This window comes from Ovis aries, chromosome 3, assembly GCF_016772045.2.
Source record: "Ovis aries strain OAR_USU_Benz2616 breed Rambouillet chromosome 3, ARS-UI_Ramb_v3.0, whole genome shotgun sequence".
Classification (NCBI taxonomy): Eukaryota; Metazoa; Chordata; class Mammalia; order Artiodactyla; family Bovidae; genus Ovis; species Ovis aries.
The window spans coordinates 23,819,686-23,846,997 of NC_056056.1; the positions used below are offsets into that span (position 1 = coordinate 23,819,686).

General features: G+C 37.3%; 1 protein-coding gene across 1 annotated transcript in view; it reads right to left on the bottom strand.

Moving 5' to 3' along the window:
• The window catches only part of NBAS (NBAS subunit of NRZ tethering complex), a 336,032-nt gene that overhangs the window by 197,584 nt on the left and 111,136 nt on the right, over window positions 1-27,312 (bottom strand). The window contains exons 22-23 of the mRNA XM_027966530.2: window positions 10,294-10,377; window positions 5,068-5,221 (exon numbers count right to left, since the gene is read on the bottom strand). Coding sequence (XP_027822331.1) covers window positions 5,068-5,221; window positions 10,294-10,377 — 238 coding nt within the window. The remainder of the gene's footprint in view (window positions 1-5,067; window positions 5,222-10,293; window positions 10,378-27,312) is intronic.

Sequence of the window (27,312 nt, forward strand, 5' to 3'; positions counted from 1 at the left end):
AGAGAATGAAAGAAGAGGGACCTCTTCCTCTGAGAAAGCTGGAAAGAGTAGGGCAAATGCAAATAATTTCTCAACTTTCTCCATGAAATACAAAGCACAGTCATTGCTGAAAATAATGAGGGATGCATTGGTGAGAGAAAAGAGCAAAAAAGGGGGAGAGGAAACAGTCACAGTACAGAGAAAAAACTCCAAGCAGTATTACAGATCCACCCAAAGCCCTTCTAAGACTCAGGAGTTGACAGATATGGAAGTTAAAAAACGAGAAGAAGAAGAAGAACTGCATGTTCAACTGAAAAGACTGGTGCAAATAAACATAAGTGGGGAAACTACCGATAGAGAAGGCATAAGGCAAAAGAGAAGGGAGCTGGCAATACCCCAACAAAAGCACATTTAATATGAGAAAGGCCACATCTACCTATATACCAATTTAAAAAAAATACTCAGAAAATCTCAGAAGGTGTGAAGAACCCTGATGCACACGATGCAACTCTGTTCAAGCACAACTCTGACATGCTTGAACGTGCGGCACATCAGCAACCTGAAACTAACCCATTCTGTGATCCAGATCTGGGTTTCTAATATTAACTCTGAATTGGTTGCTTTCTAAAATATTTACCAAAGTAAAAATGTTTGAAAGTCAAATTATTGACACCTTAAAGCAGGATCTACCACAACTTACATAATTATACCACATAATTATACCACAAGGCCTTACTAGATAAATGTCACCACTAAATGTACACATTTTCGTAAACCAACAAACAAGTTTTCGAAAGCCAAATAGGCACAAAGGAAGAAGTAGTCCTATATCAATTAAATCTCTAAAAATGAAAAAGATAAAACTGTGTCAGATACCACTTCAATTACAGCACAAACCACAGGAAACATCGATACATAAAACAAAGCTAAAGAACAGTATCTCAATTATGAGCATTTCTAAATAACTAAAAGGATGAAAGAAAACTACACAGCCAACTAAATAAAGCATCACCAAATCACTTTCTTCTCTTTATAATTATTCTTAATCACTAAAACAGAAATCAAGAGGTCTAGAAATTATAATTAGACTTCAAAATTTTATATTTCAGAAACTGCTATTTTTTTTTCCGCTTTTGTTTTTAATAGACTTCATGGTTTAGAGCAGTTGTAAGTTGACAGCAAAAATGAGCAGAAGAACAGAGACAACCCCCATTAAGCCTGCCCTCACACATACACAGCCTCCTGCACTGATATTCCCCACCATGGAAGCATGTTACAGTCAATGAACATATACTCATACACTATTATCACTCAGCATTCACCGTTTACATGAGGGTTCACCCTTGGTGTTTCCTTTCTGTGGATTCGGACAAATGTATGCCAGATACCTATCATTATGGTAACGTAGAGAGTATTTTCACTGCCTTGAAAATCTTCTGTGTTTTGTCTATTCATCCCTCCACCACCAACCTCTGGCAAGCAGTGACCTTTTTACTGCCTCCATCATTTTGCCTTCTCCAGAATGTCACACAACCGGTATCAAATAGTATGGAGCCTTTTCAGACTGGCTTCTTTAACTCAGAATATGCATTTTAGGTTTCTCCACTGCTTTTCATGACTTGATTGCTCACCTCTCTTTTAGAGCTGAGTAATAGTTCATTGTGTGGATGTACCATTGTATTTATCCACCTGCCCACTAAGACATCTTGGTTCATCAATTGTAACATATCACTCAAAAGAAAGATGTTAATAACAGAGATAACTAGTGAATGGGTGAGGGGATGAGGGGAGTTAATGGCAACTCTCTACCTTCTATTCAATTTTTCTATAAATCAAAAATGTCTCTAAAAAATAAATTATTAATAAAACAACCAAATAAAGAAGGTAAGTGTAAAAAATAATTTATTTTGCATTCCAGTATAGGTCTTCTCCTTTGTTAGTGCTATTTTTAAAACCCCTGAATAAATATTTTGCAACACTAATTTCAGTCATTAAACACTAAAATTGGTATTGGCAGAAAAACAGACATACAAATCAATAAAACAGAATTGAGAGTCTAGAAATAAACCCACATATACATGGGCAATTAATTTATGGCAAAGAAGCAAAGAACATACAATGGAGAGAGGACAGTCTCTTTAATAAATGGTGTTGGGAAAACTGGACAACCACATGCAAAAGAATGAAAGTAAGACTATTATTTCATACCATACAAAAAAATCAACTCAAATGGATTAAAGACTTGAATGTAAGACCTGAAACTCTAAGACCTTTAGAAGAAAACAGAGGCAGAACATTCTTTGATATCAGTCTAGCAAAATCTTTCTAGATCTATCCTCAGGCAAGGGAAACAAGACAAGAAACAAATTAGTGGAACTATAACAAAACTAAAGATTTCTGCAAGCAAAGGGAACCATCAGCAAAATGAAGAGACAATCTACCAAATGGGAGAAGATATTTGCAAACTATTTTTCTGATAAAGGGTTAATATCCAAAATATATAAAGAACTCATACAAATCACCACAAAAAAAACAAAAACACGATTAAAAAACAGGCATAGGAGCTGAACAGACACTTTCCAAAGAAGACATAGATGCTCAACAGGCATGTGAAAAGATGTTGAAAATCATTAAAATTAGGCAAAAGCAAATCAAAACCACAGTGAGATATCACCTCATGCTCAAAACAATGGCCACTTTCAAAAAGGCAAGAAATAAGTGTTAGATCTAGAAGTTCAGCTAAAAACCACAAAGTGCTCCAACAAAACTGGTTCAAACACAATCCCTTTTCTTGTAAGCCAGAGACAATAGTCAACCATAGGTATTTATAAATTCCCATAAATCAAATGATGACTTTGTTCTTAAAAGGGATCTATCTACATGGTATACAACCTACATTTGCCTATACAAACTACAAAAATTGCACCTCTTCAACGCACTTGATAACTTTCATCAATTATTACCAGGTTGAGTTTCTCCTGAATCAGCAAAGTAATAAGGCCTTTGCTTAACCTGACCCCTATGAACTGGTCATTTACAGATGCAGGATATTGGTCTAAGACTACAGTTTTTAACGGGAGCAGTACTGTCCACCAGGGGGTGTTCTGAAACTTAGGAGGCAGTTCTGCCTTTCCTAAGTATTAGTGGAACTTGTACCATTAAATGGGTGGAAGCCAGGAGGCCAGACATCCCAAACTGTGCAGGGAAGTCCTATACAACCACCTCGCCCTAATTCCTGCCTGCCTTCTCAGATATCCTGAAAAAAAAAAAAAATTACCATGAGTTGATCACATTCCATTTGTGATGTTTAATTCAGCAATACCCCTCAATCTATCAGCAAATGTCAGCTGTCTTGTTCAAAGTGACTTCTCACAGACTTTAGTCACTTTTTTTAGTGTACTCATGATGAAGCATTTATAGATTTTATTTATCACAGTTAAGTCACTGTGTTAATTTTTTGGAGACTGTTTATGTAAATGAGATATATCCATGATTCTCACATCAGGATAACAAGGAAGTATTACAAAATAGTGGCTACAGAAAAAAATACTATGGATCTGAGAATTGAGAACTACTTTAGATTAATTTATCTTGCTTTCAGTCATTAAGATGTGTGCAACTGTCCACATTGATATGGACTTCATAAGAAAGATTGCACAGAACCTGGATTTCATCTGGTTCTTTTCATTCTGGTATCTAGAATTCTAAACATTTTCAAATGTCCTCAGTCATCTTCAAAAACCTGAAAAAGTCAATCATATATATTCTTGGCCATCTTCGAAAAAGCTGGATCTATAATAATCCCATCAGCTCCAGAAAACAATTTATCCTCAATTCTATGAATATTAAAAACACGAATTAGACTAAGCAGAAATTCAAGAAGGCTATCAAATGGAGACACAGGGCCATGCCAGATACACTGACTAGAAGTTTAAATGAAAGGGTTTCTTCCTTCCTACAGTGCAACTGCTCTTCAGACCTTCTGGAATGGTCCTTCAAATGAAAACCTGATCTTAGGACAGGAAGTCCAAAGCCAAGACTACAAGTAGAATGAAAAAGACACCCACTGGCCAGATCCTGGATGAGATTTCAAGGGGCATCCTGCCATTCTTTACTCTGAACTGTCAACTTCTATCCGCCAGGATGAAGACAACTTTTGCTTCCATTTGCAGAGAATTCAATTAGCGGAATTTTTAATGGTCTCTCCTGGATGATTTTCTTTGTTATCACTGACTCTAGTAAGATCTAAGTCCCTAAAAAAACCAAGGTACTGGAAAGGTAGGCAGCAAGCAGATCCAGAGTGACCAGGTCTATTAGTGGAAGAGATTCTCTTTTAGATCTCCTAAGCTTCGGTACTTCCCTAGTGGCTCAGTAGTTAAAGAATCCACCAGCATTGCAGGAGACCTGGGTTTGATCCCTGCGCCGGGAAGATTCCTCTGGAGAAGGGAATGGCTACCCACTCCAGTATTCTGGCCTGGAGAATTCCATGGATAGAGGAGCTTGGTAGGCCACAGTCCACGGGGTCACGACAAGTCAGACACGACTGAACAACCTTCACAAACTCACAAGCTTCAGTACAACCCTCATCTCTGTCTTCCACACCCCTCTCTGATGAAGCTGGGACACATCTCAGCTTCGTGGGAAACAGAGAAATTATGTCTTGGATTTCAAAGAAGCATTAGAAACAAAAGTTCAACAGGGTTCCTGAAAAGCAAAGTCATCATCAACTACATTTCTGCAACGTGACAGGGGACTGATCAAGCATTTCAATGTTGATAAAAAATCTTTTAAATTAAAATGCTATGAAGTCTATTAAGCTTACATGGAAAATCTGTAACAGTGCGTACATACTGTGCAGCTTATACTTTATAAAGAAAGATTTTTTAACAACTTTTCTTGTATGTGTTTGCTCTTTAGGAATCAAAAACAAAAAACACACAAAAGCTTCTGAGTCAAAGAATAAAGGAATAGACACTGAGAAATACCCATTACACCCCTTGCAAACTGTGCACATGATCTCTGGCTCTGCTATTTGCAGCCAGAACACACACTGAATGCTGAGCATCTGACAGAGCACTGCGGCCTTACCTGCCGGGCATAATGTTCTATTTCCTCCGCTCTGCTCCGGTACCAGTCCATCACCTCCTCCACTGCCAGCCGGGAGCTCCGGTATTTCAGCAGCTCGGGCTGTGCGGTGTACAGGAACTCACTTTCATCTGGAAGACTCGGCTCAACCACCATTCTGCAGAGCACAGAAAGAACAATTAATAACTAGCTGAAATACTGGGGAAAATGAGCTTATGAGAAAGAAAAAGAGGGAGACAGATAGGGAGAGGGCAGTTACTAAGACTGGCAGGATGTATGTATGTACGTATGTATGGACACACTTGTGGGAGGGTGTGTTTGTGCGTGTTTTCCTATATGCATGGGCACACAAGATAAATGGGAAATTTGCAGGACACTTTAGTTTCCTATTCAGTTCAGTTCAGTTGTCACTCAGTCATGTCCAACTCTTTGTGACCCCATGAATCGCAGCATGCCAGGCCTCCCTGTCCATCACCAACTCCTGGAGTTCACTCAGACTCATGTCCATTGAGTCAGTGATGCCATGCTGCCATCTCATCCTCGGTCGTCCCCTTTTCCTCCTGCCCCCAATCCCTCCCAGCATCAGAGTCTTTTCCAATGAGTCAACTCTTCGCATGAGACGGCCAGAGTATTGGAGCTTCAGCTTTAGCATCATTCCTTCCAAAGAACACCCAGGACCGATCTCCTTTAGAATGGACTGGCTGGATCTCCTTACAGTCCACGGGACTCTCAAGAGTCTTCAACACCACAGTTCAAAAGCATTGATTCTTTGGTGCTCAGTTTTCTTCACAGTCTAACTCTCACATCCATACATGACCACTAGAAAAACCATAGCCTTCACTAGGTGGACCTTTGTTGGCAAAGTAATGTCTCTGCTTTTCAATATGCTATCTAAGTTGGTCATAACTTTCCTTCCAAGGAGTGAGTGTCTTTTAATTTCACGGCTGCAGTCACCATCTGCAGTGATTTTGGAGCCCCCCAAAATAAAGTCTGACACTGTTTCCACTGCTTCCCCATCTATTTTCCATGAAATGATGGGACCAGAGGCCATGATCTTTGTTTTCTGAATGTTGAGCTTTAAGCCAACTTTTTCACTCTCCTCTTTCACTTTCATCAAGAGGCTTTTAGCTCCTCTTCACTTTCTGCCATAAGGGTGGTGTCATCTCCTATTAGTTCTCCCCATTAAAAAAAAAAACACAACAATCAGAATAGACAGTAAATAAAAAATTATGCCCCAAATCAATCAAGTATTAAATAAAATCAGACTCACCCTGGGTAGCTTTAAAATGCACATGGCAGCGTACCTGCCACAGGCCAACTAAATTGCAATGACTGTGGTGGCCAGCCAGACCTCGTTTAGTAAAGACACCCAAAGGTGATTCTCAGCCAAATGTAAATCAAGAAGCCTTGCTTCCCAACTTCATAAAAATAAGAAGAAAGATGTCTTATTTATGTTGCTAATATAACTTTAGTAGGTATCAGCAACATAGTAATGCACTGATATTTGCAAAATTAGGAACTACTCTATACTACCTGCCAACAGGAGGGGAAAAGAAACAACATTAAAGGAAGGCACACAGGGAAAACATCACAGGGATCATGAATTATGAGGCATTTTTACGAGGATGATGCTGGCCAATTCCCTTCAATGGTTAAGAACTAAAAAAGAAAAAAATAACAACTTAAACTAAGATATTTCAGATATAAATAGGGGGAAAGACCATGTTCCATTACGGATATTCATTCATCTAAAGTAAGTCTGGGGTGAGTTGCCATTCCCTTCTCCAGGGGATCTTTCTGACCCAGGGATCAAACCCAGGTCTCCAGCATTGCAGGCAGATTCTTTACCACTGAGCCACCAGGGAAGTCCCTAAAGTAAGTCAGTAAATAACAAGTGGTATAATTATTACTAATATAAGGGAATGTGCTTTGGAGTCAGCACTGAAATGCAATTCTATTACTGAAAGCTGTGAAATCTTGTAAAAATTAGTTAAAACTAGTCTAAGATTCATTTTATTCATATCAAGAATGGGGAATAACACCATGCAAGAATTTTCAAATTAATATAAATAAAATATGCAGAGACTATTGTCTGGCATAGAGCGGATGTTTAACTTTTATTTACTTAGGTATTTTTTCCATTGGAATTATTAGCTGTTCTAGTATCTGACCATACCCAAAGCTCACAAATATTTGGGTGTTCTATCCACATGCCTTAGACAACCTACTGTAGTTACAACTGGGCAGTCATTTAACTAGTTTCACAACTGTCGTTAACATCTGACCTGTGATTTCTCCTCATCTCTGACACATAAAAGTCACACCCAATCTCCTGAAATCTTCCCATTTCAGGGGAAAAACACCCACAAGGAACTTTAGAGTTCCTTTGATTTTTTTTTTTTTTTTCAGTCCTTAACTTACTGCCCTCTTAGCACTGTGAATTTGAACATTTTATCCTTCTAGAAACATGCTTGTCTTCCATTCCAGAATGCCATACCATTATGCCATACTGTCAAATCATGCATGTCCCATCTTTCTGGCTGCTCCTTTTCACAGTCATCTTTGCTAGACTCTCCTCCCAGAGCCGACTGTTAAATACTGCCTCTTCCAAATTCTCCAGCTCTCCTGTCTTCTCACCATATTCTCTCTAGGTCTCCTGGTAGACTCTGCAATATAAATTCACCACCATATTTTCACCCCTAATCCAGACTTCACTTGAAAGCACCAAAATTGTCCTTCTATTTGCTCTGAGGTATTTCAAATGCAACAAGGTCAAAACTGAATTCACGTTATCTCTAGGAAATAGTTATCTTTTTTAAAACAGCAACATGATTTTATCATCCTCATGACTATTTGTATAGCCTGTCATCTGCCTTAAAATATTCTAGCCTCCTCTTGGTGCCAGAGTCACTTCTGTCCTGTACACTTCAACAATACAGGTCTTATTTTCAGTCCTTAAAGGGGCCCCCGCCTTGAGCCTCCCAAATGTTCTTTCTTCTGTTAAAACACTCCCTTCCCTCATAAGCCAAACTCACTGTCCACTGAGCTAAATCTTATTCATCCTTCAAATCTCAGATTTCACATCACTTCCTGTGGAAAACCCTCCTTGACCTCCACCAAGTTTGGGTCTCCCAATGGCCCTTGTACTTCACTTTCATAACACTCATCACATTAGTAATTTATTGCAGCAGCATCTTTCCTGCTAGATGATACACTTCATGCATACAGAAATGGCATGTTTTTCTTCCTTCAGTATTCCTGAATCGAGCAGAGGACAGAATTACAGCAGACCCTTGAGCGGCATGAGTCTGAACTGTGTGGGTCCACTTACGTACAAGGTTTTTTTCCAACAGTAAATACCACAGTACTACGCCACCCATGGGTGGCTGAATCCATAGATGGGGAACCTCGGGTATGGAAGGAAGACGGATTATATATCATAGGCAAACTTTTGACTTCACAGAGTGTCAGGCCCCACTAACCCCTTTGTTGTTCAACGGGCAGCTGTAAATGAAAAAGCCACAAGGTATCCCATAACCTCACTTGTAGATACAGAGAACTGCCAGAGGTAATCGCCAGAGGTGGAAGGTGCAAGGTGGGAGAAATGGTTAGGGGGTAGGGGAGAGGCAATAAAATGGATGAATTAAAAAAGGAATGTCCTGAAAATTTGTATCAGCTTCAAAAGCATCTTCTCTTCTGTCAGCCTTTTCCTAGCTTTTCATTTTTACAGTTTTAAGAGTCCCAGCACAGCAAGTTTAGCTTTCAATTTAGCTTACTGTTGTCTGAGACAAAATGCCCTTATTCTTTCTTATCTCCTTCCCAGAATCATAAAAAGGCACAGGCTAAGGAGAACTGGGAAGCATCATATGACTGAAACAGGGCTCTCCTCAAAAATCACCATCTTAAAGTGAGGACCACACACCTTCCCTCCTACTGTACCCACTGGCATCAACCTCCCACCTTTTTCAACTGATCTCCATCTTCAATCTCTCATTACCCATGCCAACTGTGGATTTCTAGTTAAATATGGCTGATACATACCATGCATCAAGCTCCACTCTTTCCGGAAATTACACTGAAAAGACGGTAAAAGATTAAAGGGGAGTAGGGGTCACGTAAATGCTCAAAAAGGAAAGGAGCATATGCAGCAAAAGAAACGAAACCACTATCTTCCACTGAAGCAAGTCCACAGATAACGGCCAGCACTAAAAACATCAACAAGTAGCTATACAATTCTGTTACTCAGAGACTGGAGTAAATAACAGCACAATCCTTTAAAAGAATTCAAAGTAGTTGCTTCAGGAGAGCAGGATACAAAAAAAGGGAAACAAAGGAGTATGGTTTTTGTTTTTCTAACAAGATTTGCAGAAAATCTTAAACTTTTAATCTATCTGCAACTACACAGAACTTTAAATAAAAAATTTTTAAAAAGTTAAAAGCACATAACAGCAAAAACACAGGACATCTGATTGCTATTATAATCAAACTCATCAGAGTGAAAAAGGTTAACTAGGAGTTAAGATATGCTATGCACTCAGATATCAACAGTGAAAGATACAAAATGGAGGAGGACTGCCAACATTAGTGCCAACATGAAGAAAGTCCCAAATTCACTTGCAATGATCACATTACTGCTTAGGGCTTTTATTTATCGTTTATCAGACAGTTCACACACATAGCTTTTAAAAACACTGTACAAATATAAGATGAATCATATCAAATGTAAAAATGAGCAATGAGCATTTACCTGACTTTGAGAAGTAAGGCAATAAAGGGATTCAAATGCCCCCTGTACGGGCTTTCAGCCCCAAACCTCATCATCCACCCGCTTAGGTAGAATCTGATGCCTCAATATTCTAAGGCTTTCCACGGTAAAGTCTTATAACAGTGAAAATTAAAACTGAATCAAGAACAAAACTGCACATATACCACAATAACAGCTATGAAAAACACACCTGTATATGTCAAAGACTGAAAAGGAATACCTCAGAATGAGAAGAGTTGTTACATAAGGACCACTTGTAGAATAACTCCTTGGTAGCCATTCAATATTTTTTCATTAAATTTTTTAACATACCTTGAGTAAAGTCAAGCTGTTAACGTCCCTAAAACTCTCAAGCAGGGACCACCATCAAATAAACTACCACCCACCACAAACCACCCACACTGGGCCTTCTATTCATCCATCCTACAAGGACATGAAGAGCTCTTCCACTGGCTCACTCTTACCTGCACTCCAGCTCCTCACACCAGTCTTCATCTCGGTGCTTATGTTCGTGCCAAGGAACGATCACCAAGGAATCACCGTCATAACTTAAAATTTCGAAAAAAAAGCACATACATTTAAAAGACACATTACCTCAATTACTGGAAACACAAGGAACATAATGCAAAAGTAATCCTATAACCTTAAACCTCCAAGATTTCTTTTTATGGTATCTTAAGTAGTGTATGATACATATCATATACAATAGGCAAATAAAAAAAACAAAACTGCTGATTTCTCTTTGATAGTAAAATGGTTCAAAAAGAAAAGGAAAATTCAAAACAAACAAACAAAAAAAAACAAGAAAAAACTAAAGGTGGTATGGCTGTGCATTCACTCAAACATTCTAAAATTTTATCAAAACTCCATATTTTATGTTTTTAATGCTAACATAAATGGTCCCCTGCTCTCAAAAAGTGTACAACCTGACTTTCTGTGATCACAGAACTGTTCTCTAACTGGGTTATCCAATACAGTAACTGCTAAGCTACATATATTCATATCAATCACTTGAAATGTGACACTGATACCAAGAAACTTTTAATACTATTTAATTTTAATTAATTTTATTTAAAATTTAAATAGCTACATATTGGACAGCCTAACAGCCAGAAGTGAAGTGAAAGTCGCTCAGTCATGTCTGACCCTTTGCAACCCTGCGGACTATACAGTCCATGAAATTCTCCAGGCCAGAATACTGAGTGAGTAACCTTTCCCTTCTCCAGGGGATCTTCCCAACCCAGGGACTGAACCCAGGTCTCCCCCATTGCAGGCAGATTCTTTACCAGCTTAACTACCAGGGACCAGGCTTAGAGGGCACAGCTAATAATCAGAGTGAAGAAATAATTCTGCACGTTAAAAATATCACCAATAAATGACAGAAGGAAAATGTAAGAGGCAAAGACAAGTCCTGACTGCATGGCATTAAGAATAAATTAAAAAGGAGGAATGAAGTAATGATGGTAAAGTAAGACAGCAGAGCAAAGTGCTATGAAGGAACAGACAAGGAAAGCATAAGCCTACCCGTCTCTTAACCAGCCGTACAGCACTTGGCACGTGACTTTCTAAAGTGAAACACTTCAAACCACTAAAGTAACTTTTAGCTCTAATATTCCGTAAATCTATGAAAACAACACAAACATCCTGAACTAAGAATGAAGACAAAAACTCTAAAAACGAATTTCAATCACCTTGTTTTTATAGTTCAATAAAACATCTTATCTCATATTTAAGTACCAATGGTAGTACTTTCCTAAAATTTATCATAGCCTCAGAGAAAGGACTGCACTTTTGTATAGTATGAGGTTATGTTTTACAGTTTCTTATCTTTCTAAGCTATGGAACAGGTCTTACACAAAAAATACTTCCCTAAGCATTTGGGGAAAAGGTAGGTAGATTAGTCTTTATGTAGATAGGAGCAGAAGACTGCTGGGGGGTTGCAAGGAACAGAGAAGCTGTGAAGACCTGGAAATCAGCAGGGTTGATTTATCTATCTACAGCATCATCTATGGGCTTCCCTGGTGGCTCAAATGGTAAAGAGTCTGCCTGCAGTGCAGGAGACTCAGGTTCAATCTCTGGGTTGGGAAGATCCCCTGGAGAAGGGATAGGCTACCCACTCTAGTATTCTGGCCTGGAGAATTCCATAAACTGTACATTCCATGGGTCACAAAGAGTCAGACAGGACTGTTGAAGTTATTATTATTGTTGCAAATTTTCTGAAGTCAAAGTTCCCTGTTAGATATACATAAGAAATTTATTATATTGTTTTTAAAAGAGCATTTTACCCACTTTTTAGCTGGCATGCAATGTCTTAGCAAACCAAAGATACATTTCTGAAGGCATGTGACTTCATGGTTTTAAATTTCAGAGTCGTATAGACGATTAATTACAATAGATTCCAAAATCACAGTATTTCATTTGCACCAAGTAAAAAACCATTTTATTTCCTTCCACATCAGTAGCTAATACTTTATCACAGACCACTGAACAGGTAGAAAAGAAAACATTTGGATACAACAATGATAATAATGCTCACTCTTCCAAGATAAGAATAAATTGTAGCAATGAATTGAGAAACAAGGAAAAAATTAATCCAGCAAACTATTACCGCCTTTTATAATTAAAGCAGACATGGTTACATAAGCTACACAAAATGTTTTCCAAAAGACTGGGAAAAATTTATCATAAGTTGAGATTTGCATTTTCTCTATAAAATACATATTACGTATAAGGATTACTACAAAAATGATCAGTAATGGTGTGGGGCTCTAAGCAACGTAACATTTATTAGGCAAATGTTTGGTAAAAAGACTGAAAAATTTGGTAAAAAGACTAGAAAATTGTAAAACTTTGTCAACCTTCAATAAACTGAAATGGGTAAGAAAACGTGCCTATTTTTATCAAAACACACAGTAAAGACAGGTTCTGCTCTGAGACTCACTCCAAAAAGCAGGCCTAAAGAACCTTAGGCTGATGAAGCATTTTTGCTCCATTTTCACGGCACAGCACAACTAAATGTTTCTACATGTTTCTAAATGTGATCACCACTGATACAATGGTAAGAATACTAACAATAATATATTAGCGATGGTCAGCAATAGCATAACCTTTAACATTTATTGATTTCTCACTATGGACCAGACACGATAAACTGCGTTTAATATGCAATACGTAACTTGGTCCTACCTAGTGCAGAGGTATTATCCTCTTTATACTACAATGAGAAACCTGAGGCCCAAGTTTACTTGCCTCTCCTCATAAAGTCAAGAAATGACAGAGCCACGGATTTAAACACAACCTGGCAGAATCCAAAGCCTACCCCTGGCCAGTAGATGGCCACCAAGTTAGACACAGGCACCAGCCAGGCTGTGCGCGAGCAGAGGGCAACACGAACCTTCTCTTATTCTAATTCAGACACCCCAACAGGACCTTCTGTATGCATATTTAAAGGACACATTTAAACTGAGATACAAAACCAATCTCATCACCAGTAGGATCAGGAAACTAACTCCTACCAAATAAGGCTTCATCTTAGGTTTGATCCTCAACAGTTACACAAAAACAGAAACCTTTCTGTGCTTTGATTTTCTTCTAGGATGCCTATACAAAGCAAATTATTTTTGGACAAATTTTAGGAGTTTAAGATGCTTGCTATAAAAACACCATTAAGTTCTTTATCGTAAATCAAATGATAACATTTAAGAAAGACATAGGGTTTTTCCTCAGTCAGAATATACATTCCTTAAAGGCAGCATTTTTCCTTGTTTTGTCTATTGCCACAGCCTCAAGCCTAAAATGATGTCTGATATTTAGCAGACTATAAAATAATATGCCAAATGAATTAACTGACACCAGAAAGACTGTTTTTTAGAGTGATCTCATGAGCATCACAAAAATTCAAAATTGGAATAGAGCAATAAAAAAGATTACAGATACATAGAGGAGGTATATTTACATGGATTCGGTGATCTGAGAGTGAGAATAAGAATACTTTCTTGTTACAGATTATTATCCTCATGAAAGGGCAAAATCTATACTGGTGATTGTATACATCTACAATCTAGAGAATCTAACATGTCATGTTATACTTATGGGGGGAAAAAGATTTCAGAATATTTATTTCCCTAAACCTGACCATTCTTTACAATTCTAAATGACTGATCAGTTCTATCATTAGCATCTTTAAAATGCCCAACTTTTAGCTTATTCTTTCACAAAGTAAACGGAATGCTTAATAAAATTTAGAGGAAAACTTTTTATTAATTCTGTTTACAACAAAAATATTAGCCCTGTAAACTGATCACTAAGTGGATTAGGTGAAAAACACGGTTAAAAAAAAAAAAAAAAAAAAACTAGAAAACACAGCTATTCCTTCCAGAAAGCTGTACAAAGCTTTGTTAGGTGCAAAACTGATTTGAACCTCAGTTCTATAAACACAAAACAATATTTACATAGACTTTATTTCATCTTTTTCTTCTATTGTTTCCATTTTGCTAGGGAAGACTGTAAATTTAAATGCATCATTCCCACTTTAAAAAAAAATGAAGTACATGGTAAACTTAAATTCTGTTCAGTTCAGTAGCTCAGTAACGTCCTACTCTTTGCAATCCCATGGACTGCAGCACACCAAGCCTCCCTGTCCATCACCAACTCCTGGAGTTCAGCCAAACTCATGTCCATTGAGTCGGTGATGCCATCCAACCATCTCATCCTCTGTTGTCCCCTTCTCTTCCTGCCTTCAATCTTTACCAGCATCAGGGTCTTTTCAAATAAGTCATCTCTTCGCATCAGGTGGCCAAAGTATTGGAGCTTCAGCTTCAACATCAGTCCTTCCAATGAACACCCAGGACTGATCGCCTTTAGGATGGACTGGTTGGATCTCCTTGTAGTCCAGGGACTATCAAGAGTCTTCTCCGACACCACATTCAAAAGCATCAATTCTTCTACACTCAGCTTTCTTTATAGTCCAACTCTCATATCCATATATGACTACTGGAAAACCATAGCCTTGAGTAGATGGACCTTTGTTGCCACTTAAATTACCTCTTTACAAAATAATGACTGCTTCTGCTTACTTTCAGTATTCTTTATATTAGAGCCCTGCTCATTGTTTTATTCCAAACAATAAACTTTGCTGGTTTCATCTGAAGGTAACATTTATCCGTCAGCAGGAAAGGAATGACTATAACAAGTTCTATTATGTTCAACTATTCTCTCGTCAAGTATTTCTCACACTAAATATAAATGTTTTATTTCGAAGAAATTTTATCATGAATAAACTTTCAAAAAGTTTTTTATTCACGTTCTATGCTTTGGAAACAAAAAGCTAAACAGACAGTGTATTGCGACTAATCACCACCTTTCAGGCACTGATTTAAAGATGTTAAGTTATATTTATTCATTAGTAAGTGGCTTATGAAACAGAGACGAGGCTAATAAGATATCTTGAAACTTAACAGTATTCTCAGGTGAAAGCAATGTGTCAAAGATAAACAAGAGAAAAAAAGAAAAAAACCACCACACTAGAACTTGAATTCTCCTTCACCACTAAATTCCTGGGACCCAGATGCCTCATCTATTCAGTAAATATTGTAGCATTCATTAATGCCCAAAACAAAGATGAGACTAGAGCCATGTTTTTTTGAATTCTAATCCAAAAGGTAGAGCATGCTCTGAGAAGTCTAATCTCTGTTAGAACTGTGACACCACCCTGCAGAGCCATGTCATCTTGATCAAGTTACTCAATCTGCATGTGCTTCAAGATTCCTCATTAGTCAAATAGGGATAATAAGAATCTGAATTTGCAAAGGATCAAATTAGAACAAAGAAAGCCTTTTGAACAGTACTTCATATATAATAAGCACTCATCCGCCATAAAAAGCAGCAGCATTATCAACACCACCAAGAAGGTTTTTCATGGGTAGTGAAATATAGGATATATGTGACTTGTTGCCATTTCAGGATCTACTATATGATAAATAGTAACATCACATTAGTGATCATATGAATGATTATATTTACAAATGCCTAACAATGGCAATGAACTCTGCTGACATCACACTGGGTGGGCACCTGGCCAGTGCAATAAATAGTGACAAGAAAATCTGAGGAGCTGATTTAAAAGGTAGTAGTAAATGCCACAGGCTTCCTGGGGGTTGGTGGTAAATAATCCATCTGCAAAGCAGGAGACACAGGTTCAATCCCTGTGATAAAAGATCCACTGGAGAAGGGAATGGCAACCCACTCCAGTATTCTTGCCTGGAAAATCCCATGGACAGAGGAGCCTGGGGGGAATACAGTCCACAGGGTCACAAAGAGTCAGACATGACTTAGCGACTAAACAACAAGTGCCAATGACTGTAACAAGTTCTATGATGTTCAACTATTCTCTCACCAAACTCCCAAAAGATTGCAATCGTTTGAAAATAAATATTTAACCATGAACTAAGGATGATTTTATTATTTCTAAGGAGAACCAGTCATTAAATAGTTAAAGTTTAATGGAAAGCCACAGACTCCAATGGAGAATCACTGAAGAAATTCCCAGAAAAGCTAATTATAAGTAACTGAGAAAGGATGATACTCAGGTACTTAATTCCAACGAAACAAGGGGTGAAGGATGAGTAGAGACATTAATGATATGAAAATTCCCCTCTATACCACCAACACTCCCACCTGTCCCTTGAAAAAATGATTAATTTTGAAGAAAAGACAACTGAAGGTACTCAGAAAAAGGAAGACTACCTTTCCTTGCTACCCGGAAAGTCACGAGGGAAGAAAGGGCGGTGACACTGAAAGATCGAAAGTCTAAGTCAAGTAAGAATTGACGAGGACTATTCTCATACTCAGAGGAGGCGATGGCACCCCAATTCCAGTACTCTTGCCTGGAAAATCCCATGGACGGAGGAGCCTGGTAGGCTGCAGTCCATGGGGTCACGAAGAGTCGGACACAATTGAGCGACATCACTTTCACTTTTCACTTTCATACACTGGAAAAGGAACTGGCAATCCACTCCAGTGTTCTTGCCTGGAGAATCCCAGAGACGGGAGAGCCTGGTGGGCTACCATCTATGGAGTCGCACAGAGTCGGACACGACTGAAGCAACTTACCAGCAGCAGCAGCATTCTCACACTGGAGAGGCCCAAAACTACATGCCCTTGACTATCAGTCCATGGGGTCGCAAAGAGTCAGACACGATTGAGCGACTTCACTTCACTTCACTTTTGACTATCAAAAGGGGGGTAATAGGAGAGAAACCCAATCAATTCCATTCTGTGTTCTGCGTTACTTAGACCGACCAGAACCAGTAGAGAGAGTAAGTGTAAGGCCTTTATTTCACATTACTTCCAGATAGCAAGACAATAAAATGCACAACAAAGATAAAGTGTATGACATCTGGACTTAGCAACTACAAAACTAATGAAATATACCAAAATATTCATGAAGTGTATCAATATACATTATAAACCCTGATCCTATATCAGGTTGTGGTAGTAACAGAGATCGAACAAAAAATTAGGAAAAGACTTTTTTATCTGCTTTTTATCTCTATCACTAAATAAAACAGCACAAATTATGCTCGTGCAGATCCTAAGCCATAGCAAGACTGATTTCCTTGTCGCTGCCCTTCAAAATCTCTGCATATTCGTGCTTATAGACGTGCACTGAACGGACATTTCACACACTATCTATAAAGTTATCCAACCTTGTATGGCCTATAGCTGACACTTAAAAATGCTTACAGTTTGTAAGAACAACTATAAAATTATACATTATCACACATACAAAGTCAGCAGTCTTGAAAGACAGACAGCATCCAAACTCATAAAATCACACAACTAAAGCGCTACAGCTGGGATATGAACCCAGGCAAGTCTGGTTCCAGAGTCTCTGCTCTCAGACACTATGATGTCCTACCTATCTGAACCCCACCTCTTCTAGCTTAAATTCCGGTTTTTCTCAGATGTTTCTATGACCATTCCAGTCTAGGTTGCTTTCTTCCTGTTCTTGATTCTCACTACTAATAACTGAACAATTCCCCTGGCATTTATTATTTAAACTTATGATAATATACATAAGATGGTACATTTGTCTTACGTTTCCATGGAGTTCTTTAATTTCCTTAATACATATTCTCAATTCAGTTGCTCAGTTGTGTACGAGTCTTTGCGACTCCATGAACCATAGCATGCCAGGTCTCCCTGTCCATCACCAACTCCCGGAGCTCACCCGAACCCATGTCCATTGAGTCAGTGATGCCATCCGACCATCTCATCCTCTGTCGTCCCCTTCTCTTCCTCCCTTCAATCTTTCCCAGCATCAGGGTCTTTTCAAATGAGTCAGCTCTTCACATTAGGTGGCCAAAATATTGCAGTTTCAGTTTCAACATCAGTTCTTCCAATGAACACCCAGGACTGATCTCCTTTAGGATGGACTGGCTGGATCTCCTCACAGTCCAAGGGACTCTCAAGAGTCTTCTCCAGCACCACAATTCAAAAGCATCAATTCTTCTACACTCAGCTTTCTTTACAGTCCAACTCTCACATCCATACATGACCACTGGAAAAACCATAGCCTTGACTAGATGGACCTTTGTTGCCAAAGTAATATCTCTGCTTTTTAATATGCTGTCTAGGTTGGTCATAACAAAATACATATTTTGTATCCCCACTAAAAGTAAATATTCCTTTCTTGTAAATACTCCTTTGCATCTACCATAACTCCCAGCAATATTACATGCATAGCAAGTATATATAATCATTTTAACTAAATTTATATAAATGCATTATTTCATTTAATCTTCAAATACACAATAAGTACTGTGATCATAAATTTGCAGAAAAGTAAACTCTATGAGCTTAATATTCATCACTGACTGACTGAATGAATGAATGATTCAATGATCAGCAGAAACAGAGTCACTGATACTCTCTTTAATTCTAAAAGCCGAGCTCTCAGAAACAAATACTGAAAAAAGTTTACTAGAAATATAAGATTTAGTCAAGATATAAATAATTAATGAAAAATATAAAAGTCAATTGAAGAGGAAGGCTCCATAGCTAAGAGTGCATACCTAACTCTTTGAGCACTGACCTCACTGCTCCTATAATTATCTGTATACATGTCTTTCAGAGTAGGAGCACTTTCTACCCTCAGGCCCAAACTTACAGAAGGATCACAGCAAAATGATTCCATCAAGTAATCAGAAAACTTCTTTAAGAAAGGAAGCATTGTGTGATTCTAAATCTTGAAAAACTCTTCAAAGAAAGAAAAATATATATTTCAGAACCAAGCTGTATAATGAAAGTAGGAAGAAAAAAATGTGGGTATGTTATATAAAAATAATACAGCACTTTAACCTCATCTAAGTGGATAGAAAAGTAGTATGATTCATGGCATGCCTATTTATAATGTTCTCTTTAACTGTGTCAATCAACATACTATTCATTAAAAGAAAAGAAAAGAAAAACCTGAAACCTCCTCTGATGTTCCCAGACCCAGCAGCTGACCAGACTCTCCTCCATATTACTAAACCCTGCATGTACTTCTGTTCCCACTGCCAGTGCACTCAACTACAACTTTTTACTTATGTTCTGCTCCTTTACTAAACTGTAAGCTCCTTCAAAGGTTTGGTCATTTTCATATCCTTTGTTCAATGCCTGGCATGCACTTAAACCTCACTAAATATTTAGTGGACGGGTGGATGATAGACAGACTGATGGATGGATGGATAAATCTGAATAAATAAATGAAAAAACTAACCTACCCTAAAACCACAGGGGTACTTAAATCTCAAGATTAATAAGCTTTCCCTGTAGCTGAAGACTTTGGTAATGAACCTGAGGTTTATTCAAACATTTCTATTTCTAAAATGGACCATACAACTCCCTATCTGATACCCACAATACTGTACACTGCAGGTGCCTCTTGGCCTGAATGTAGGAGCATAAATAAGCACAGAGATGTGGACTGCCCTAAACTTTCCATAAACAAAGCAAAAAAGACTGTTTGCTCTGAGATGCTGCTGCACAAGTCTATTTACAGCCATTTCATCATGAATCTTCCAAGTCGAGGCCAAATTACACTGCAGACTGACAATAATCATAACTGCAGAAGTGGTGTCAACTTAACAGGCTGTGACTGGGAAGACGATAGCATAGGTGTCTGCTGTGCAAGTTATTCTAACACATCGCTATTGCTGATGAGGTTCAAAGTTAAACTGCAGATGGCAGGAAGGCAAAGAAAGCAAAACCCTGGAGCATTTGAATGAAATGAATCATGCTTTATATAGATTCTTAAGTACATAACAAATACTCATTCACAAAAAGACAGGAAGTATAGAATGTGATCCGGGACCTGACTCTGGAATAAAAAGACTCCAAATTATCCACAAAGAAGAAAATAATATCAAATAAATACCCCTGTACCTGCATTGCCAGATCACATTTTATAATGTTTAGATTTTAAAACCCCCACAGATGAATTTACTCCATTACAAATTCAGAAACCTATTTAGATCAACTGCACAGAGAAACTAACCTCAAAGTACACATGGTAAGGTACCTGGTGAAATACAGAAGCGCGACTGAATAAACCAATAGAATTTGGGAAGAAAAAGCATGTTCCAAAGAAACTGAGATAAGAACTCTACCAGCAAGATGAACAAACCTAAATCTCTGGCATCCAGTAAAAAAAAATAGCAGGTATGCAAAAAAAGCAAGAAATTATGGCCTATAATCAGGAGAAAAACCAATTTCTAAGAAATATCAATAACATGGTAAGGGGTGAGAAAATTTAAAAAGACCCAAATCTAATTCCTAGGAATAAAAACTTCAGTAGCTAAGATGAAAAACACACTAATATCATTAATAAGAGACACTGAAAAAAAAATTAGCAAACGTTTTTACTAAAAAAATTAGTAAACGTTTTTACTAAAAAAAAAAAAAAAAAAGTAAACAGGAGCTATCCAAAATAAAACATGGGAGAGAAAAAGACTGGAAAATAAAAATCAAAAACAAAAAACTGTGAGACAAATCAAGTGGCTAACCTAAGTGGAAGTAGAGTCCCAAAAAAGATGATGCATACTGGGGAGGAGGAGGAAGAGGAAAAATACTTGAAAAAATAACAGACCTGACTTTCCTAAGTTTAGTACAGTAGACCCAAGGAGATGTAGGCCTTGGAGATGTCATGGGTTTGGTTCTAGATCATGACGATAAAGCAGTATCACAAAAAAAAAAAAAAAAAAAAGCCACGTGAATGTCTTGGTTTCCCATGAACATAAAAGTTGGGACTTCCCAGGTAGCTAAACGGTAAAGAATCCACCTGCCAAGCAGGAGATGTAGGTTCGATCCCTGGGTCAGAAAGATACCCTGGAGAAGGAAATGGCAACCCACTCAAGTATCCTTACCTGGGAAATCTCATAGACAGAGGAGCCGAGCAGGCTCCAGTCCATGGGGTTGCAAAGAGTCTAACAGGACTGAGAGATTGAACAACAAACATAAATGTTAACACTATGGTGTAGTCTATCAACTTTTCAACAGAACTATCTAAAAAATAATGTACATACCTTAGGCTTAAAATACTTTCTGGCTAAAAAAAAAAATGCTAACCATCATCAGAACCTTCAGCAAGTCATAATGTTTTTTAGTAGTAACAAACATCACAGATCACATAACAAACATAATAATGAAGAGTGTGAAGTATTGCAGAAATTATCAAATTGTGAACACCAAAGTGAGCAAATTCTATTGGAAAAAATGGCACCAATAAACCTGCCTGATCCAGGGTTGCCCAGATCTTCAATTTGTAAAAGACATAGTATCTGTGAAGCACAATAAAGCAAAGTGCAATAAAATGAGGTCTGCCTGTAAATAGTCTAAGCATGCCAATTAAAAAGCAGAGACTGACAGATAAAAGGGCAAAATTATATTCTGTCCATAACAAACATTTTAAATATAAAAATCCAAAATGTCATTGTTACAGTCAGCATTAGAAACAATAAGAGAGGCACTTAATTCAAAGAACATCAGAAATCTGATCTCTGTTGAGAAGAAAAGTATGCTTTTCCAGAGTTTAGGTACAATAGTCCTCATAAACCACTGCACATGTTTAATAGTCAAAATCGAGCTATCCCGTTAGAAATCAGGGTGGTTCTCATGGGTAAGGTGAACAGGAGAGAGTAAAAGGAGACAGCATCAAGAGTGCTTTGTTAGGTCTGTTTTCTAATTGTGTTCATTTATAACAATTCAAATTGCCCATTTATGATTTGTTCATTTATAATGTAGTTGTTGATGTATATCAAAACTATAAAGTCAATAAAAAGTGAAATTAAAAACTTTGTTTGAAATAATCCTCAACTTTTTGATTAACAGTCCAAAATCTCAGGTACCCGAAACCAGGTAAGGGGTGCTATCCCAGATGAGAAACCAAAGCTCTGGCATTATCAAAGAGGAACAGTCCCTATTACAGTTCTACATTTTGCTTATTCATCAGTCCTTTGCAAACCTACTTAATGCACTTGAAAATAAAATGTATCTATTATGACATTCTTCTCATCAACCTGTACCAAAAACTGCTGTTGCTATTGCTACAGCCATATTTGCGATTAACACAACCACTGCTGTACACTGAATGCTGACTATTTGCCAGGAACTCTGCTAGGTAATACATCTCTTAGGCTACTGAACCATTACAATACCTGTACAATTTCCCCACTTCACACTTGACAAAACTCAAGTTCAAAGAAGTTAAGGGACTTCCCAACAGTAACACAGCTAGGAAGTTCAGAACCAGGACAGACACCCATATTCTGACTAAAAGGCTTTGCTCCTTCCAGTGTATCATACCATCACTCCTCCACATCAAGTATGTGTCAATACCTTGCATGTGATCCCAGCATTTACACAGATCATGGATTTTTTCCATAGCTATTACATACAGTTCCTAAACTTTAAAGATTAAACGCTGGAACATGCTGAGATCAAAACATATCTTAAAATAATGTATATGCTTTTGTCTATAAAATATCAATGTGACTCAAATTTATTTTTTATTTGAAGGATAACTGCTGCACAGAATTGTGTTGGTTTCTATTAAAATCAACATGAATCAACCATAGAAATACACATGTCCCATTCAATGTGACTCTAACAGACTTTTACTTATTATAAATACAATACTTAAACAGGATGGCCTATATTAGAAATTAGAAAAAGTGCATCTCAGAGTTATTTATATGTTAATTAAATATACGTGATAAAGAGATTCACTGCTGTTACAGGCAAGTATTTACATATTAATGAAATCTTGACAAGAAAAGACATTGTGTGATCAAAAAGAATTATAGGGACTATTTCCCGAATGCTAATTTCACCATTCAGAAGATGTTATCTACTTAAAGGTCCCATGTTCTGAAATGATTGGTCAAGGTATTTAAAGTTTGAAGAAAATGAATACTGAAAGAAAGATCCCACTCAATGAAAAGACTATCATTTGGTATCTCTAAGTAATGCTGGATCTAGTAAGGAGAATGCAGTAGTTTTTTTAATAAAAACAAAAATACCCTCTCAAAGATATTTTTAACTTCAAATAGAGTCAAACTTTACATCATGCTATATGCCTTAAATTATACAGTGCTATATGTCAATTATATCACAATAAAACTGGGGAAATCATATTTAAACTGTATTAGGCCACATTAAAAACACTTGACAATAGTTATATATACACTAAAGTAATAATGCATTTAACAATTATTTTTTAAAATAATGTCAGGACATATTTCTTCATCTGTTGCTGTTGTCCAGTCAATAAGTGCTATCCAACCCCATGGACTGCAGCATGCCAGGCCTCCCTGTCCTTCACTATTCCTTGGAGTTTGCTCAGATTCATATCCATTGAGTCAGTGATGATATCTAGTTATCTCATCCTCTGCCACTCTCTTCTTAATTTGCCTTCAATCTTTCCCAGCATCAAGGTCTCTTGCAATGAGGCTCTTCGAATCAGGTGGCCAAAGTATTGGAGCTCCAGCATCAGTCCTTCCAATGTATATTCAGGGTTGATTTCTTCCCTGATGCTCCTCAAAATTTTTCCCTGAGAGTAGGATAATAATCCCTTTTCTGCTTATCTCACAAATAAGCTATGAAAATTGTATAGAAGTCATAAAATTCACTTGCAAACTTTTTTATATTCATAATCATGAACTGTTCATCAAATAGAAAAAGAAATAAATTAATAAATCATTACACCTTCATTTCTTTAGCACTTCTCAGAAGAACAAAGATACACGAAACATCAACATACTTTCCAAGGTTCATAAAAAAAAATTTTTTTAATGTTTGCTTACCACTTCATAATCAAAAAAATTGCCCTACATCTATTTTGTTGCTTTAAATTGATGGAAAGACAAGAACTAATCAAGTCAAGATCTAAGATGCCCACAGCACCAGGAAACATGCAAACCAGTTCTCCCACCTCCAACCCCAGACCCTGTGCTCCCAGACAAGAGAGGCTCTTGGGCCTCTCCTTCTGATCCAACCACCAGGTTACTCTGGGATTCAGAAACTGCATGCTGAGCATGCTGCCTGTATGCCTCTATATTGACAGTCATTGCAGACGGCCACATACTTACTTCAAGCCTAGAATATAAACCAATTGGTTGTTCTTTGCTCATAGCAGTTCAGAAATAAACTGCACATATGGGAATTGAATTTGATTAGGTAACTAATCAATTTCTCAATTTTAAAGGGAAAAGAAACACTTTTATGTTTCTCTCTATAATCAAAAAAGTGATAGCAATGCTTCAATCTTTCCATCAAGAAAACTGAGCACCGAAGAATTGATGTTTTGAACCGTGGTGTTGGAGAAGACTCTTGAGAGTCCCTTGGACCGCAAGGAGATCAAACCAATCAATCCTCAAGAAAATCAATCCTGAATGTTCACTGAAAAGACTAATGTTGAAGCTAAAGATCTAATACTTTGGTCACCAGATGCAAAGAACTGACTTATTGGAAAAGACAGTGATGCTGGGAAAGATTGAAGGCAGGAGGAGAAGGGGATGACAGAGGATGAGATGGTTGGATGACATTACCAACTCGATGTACATAAGTTTGAGCAAGCTCTGGGAGTTGGTGATGGACAGGGAGGCCTGGTGTGCTGCAGCCCATATGGTCACAAAGAGTTAGACACGACTGAGCAACTGAACCGAATCTTTCCATTATTATTTCATCATCCAGGATAGAGTTTAGATAACATTTCATTTGTTGCTGTTCAGCTGCTAAGCTGTGTTCCACTCTTTGTGACCCCATGGACTGCAGCACACCAGGCTTCCCTGTCCTTCACTATCTCCTAGAGTTTGCTCAAATTCATGTCCACTGAGTCAGTAATGTTATCCAGCTAGCTCATCCTCCATTTTCCTCTTACGATAACAGAAACCCAAAAAACCAAAAACAATGGTAGAAAGAGAATGCCCAATAAAAACTGCTTTTTAAACTTTTCAGAGAAGAAAAAATAAATCATTATGATCAGGACTGGGCAACATAAAAATTTAAGTAAAAAGAGTTCCGTATTCGTTTACTGGAAAACCTCTGAACAGATTTTCAATTAACAAGTTAGTTGGAAACATCTCCTATACTCTGTGACTCAATAATATGTGAGGACTAAGTAGGTGAAAGGACTTTGGGTAGACTATTTATTCAAATGACTCTTTCCTAGTCAAACTTCTCTGGATGAAAAAAAACCACACTCAACCTTCAAGGTCTAGATCAAACTTCACCCTGCCAAGAAGGCTTTCTTGATTTACCTTCTTTGTAACAGAAAGTAATCTCTCCCGTCTATACAGCTATCTATACGCCTATGACACATATTTTAACTTTATGGTAATTATTTCTATACTCAACCTGTCTGATCTTCCCTACCAGATTCTAATTTATTTGCGGACAGTGATTACACATGAGTCATATATCTGTCTATCTATTTAGTCTAATATAATGACTTTGCTTGGTACGTAAGTATTCCCTAAATTTTTACTGAAATAACACAAAATTGTATCTGACTCATTCACCTTCTTTAAACTGCTCTTTCAATGAAAATAAAATAAGGAAATTTAGAATTGCTTCAGTTTTTAAATGTTTCATATGTACTCATGATTAATTATAAATCTCACTGAAAAAAGGTTAAAACTCAAAGTCAACATATGTTTCACAAAAAACAGTAATATATTTTTTATATATATAAAAGAAGGAGAAGAAGTTCCAGAATATGCTTAAAACTATGAAAGTAAGCCAACGATAACTGACTATGGTACTGTTTCCTGTTGCCTTTCAAGGAAAAAAAAAAAAAAAAAAGAGAGAGAAAAAAATTAGGCAATAGTTTATCCCCAAATCAAAAACTGCTTGAGGCAACTTTGACTTTGATGAAAAAGACAGTTCAAATTATTTCATCGCTGAAGAAATCACAAACTAATGTAAAATATCACTAATTTGAAACTCAAAGTGTAGTAAAAAGGAAAACTCTTATCTACCTTTCAGTTGTGAAGAACAGGAATAATGTCATCTGATCTTTTAAAGGGAAATTCTTTATTTGATTTATGATTTAATTTAAAAGGTAAATTATTTTTACCTAAATCACGTCTGTCCTAAAAATTCTAATAAAATGCATATTGATGTTTTGCTTTTATAAAACAAATTTTATATTGTTGGAGGAACAGGAAAAGTCTTCATATTTGGCTATTCAAATCCAAGATTTAGAAGACAAAGTATTAGAAGAGAGTTATTAGAAGTTCTCTTCATTTGGATGCCCTGTTTATCACCAAAGGATGAAGAAGAGGCTCTCCACAGGGAGTCAGATAATAATGGTGCTATAACGTCCCACCCTGAACTAGATCTCACATTCATCCTTCATTTAAGAAATACTTTTGCAGCATAAATAGAAACATGGCCCACAGGTGGCCAGCCACTATAAATCTTATTTAATTGTGATATTAATTTTACTAAAAGTGTATTATGCCTTGAGGACATTATGCCACTCACAAAAAGACAAATAATGAATAGTCAAATTCATTAAAGAGAGAGTAAAATGGCGGTTGTCAGTGGCTTGGCTCGGAGAAAAATGGGGAGTTGCCATTTAATAGGTTTGTTTACCGAGACAGAAAGCATTCTGGAACCTGGGTGCACAGCAATGTAAAGGTACTTAACACTATTGAACCATACAATGAAACATGGTCAAGATGGTAAATATTGTACGCATTTTACAATTAAAAAAAAAAAAGATTAAATAAAAAGTCGTATGAAGGTCAAATGGCCCTAATCGCCCCTATGCTTAAGACAGAGTCAAAAATACACACACCAAAAGTACGACCCACAAACACACTAATGATATACATATAATCACCCTAAAGACAACGATAGAATTGTAACTAGTTTATTACCTTGCTTGCAGTATGAAAACTCAAAGACAAGTTTCCTTTTCAGATTGGTTCAAAAAG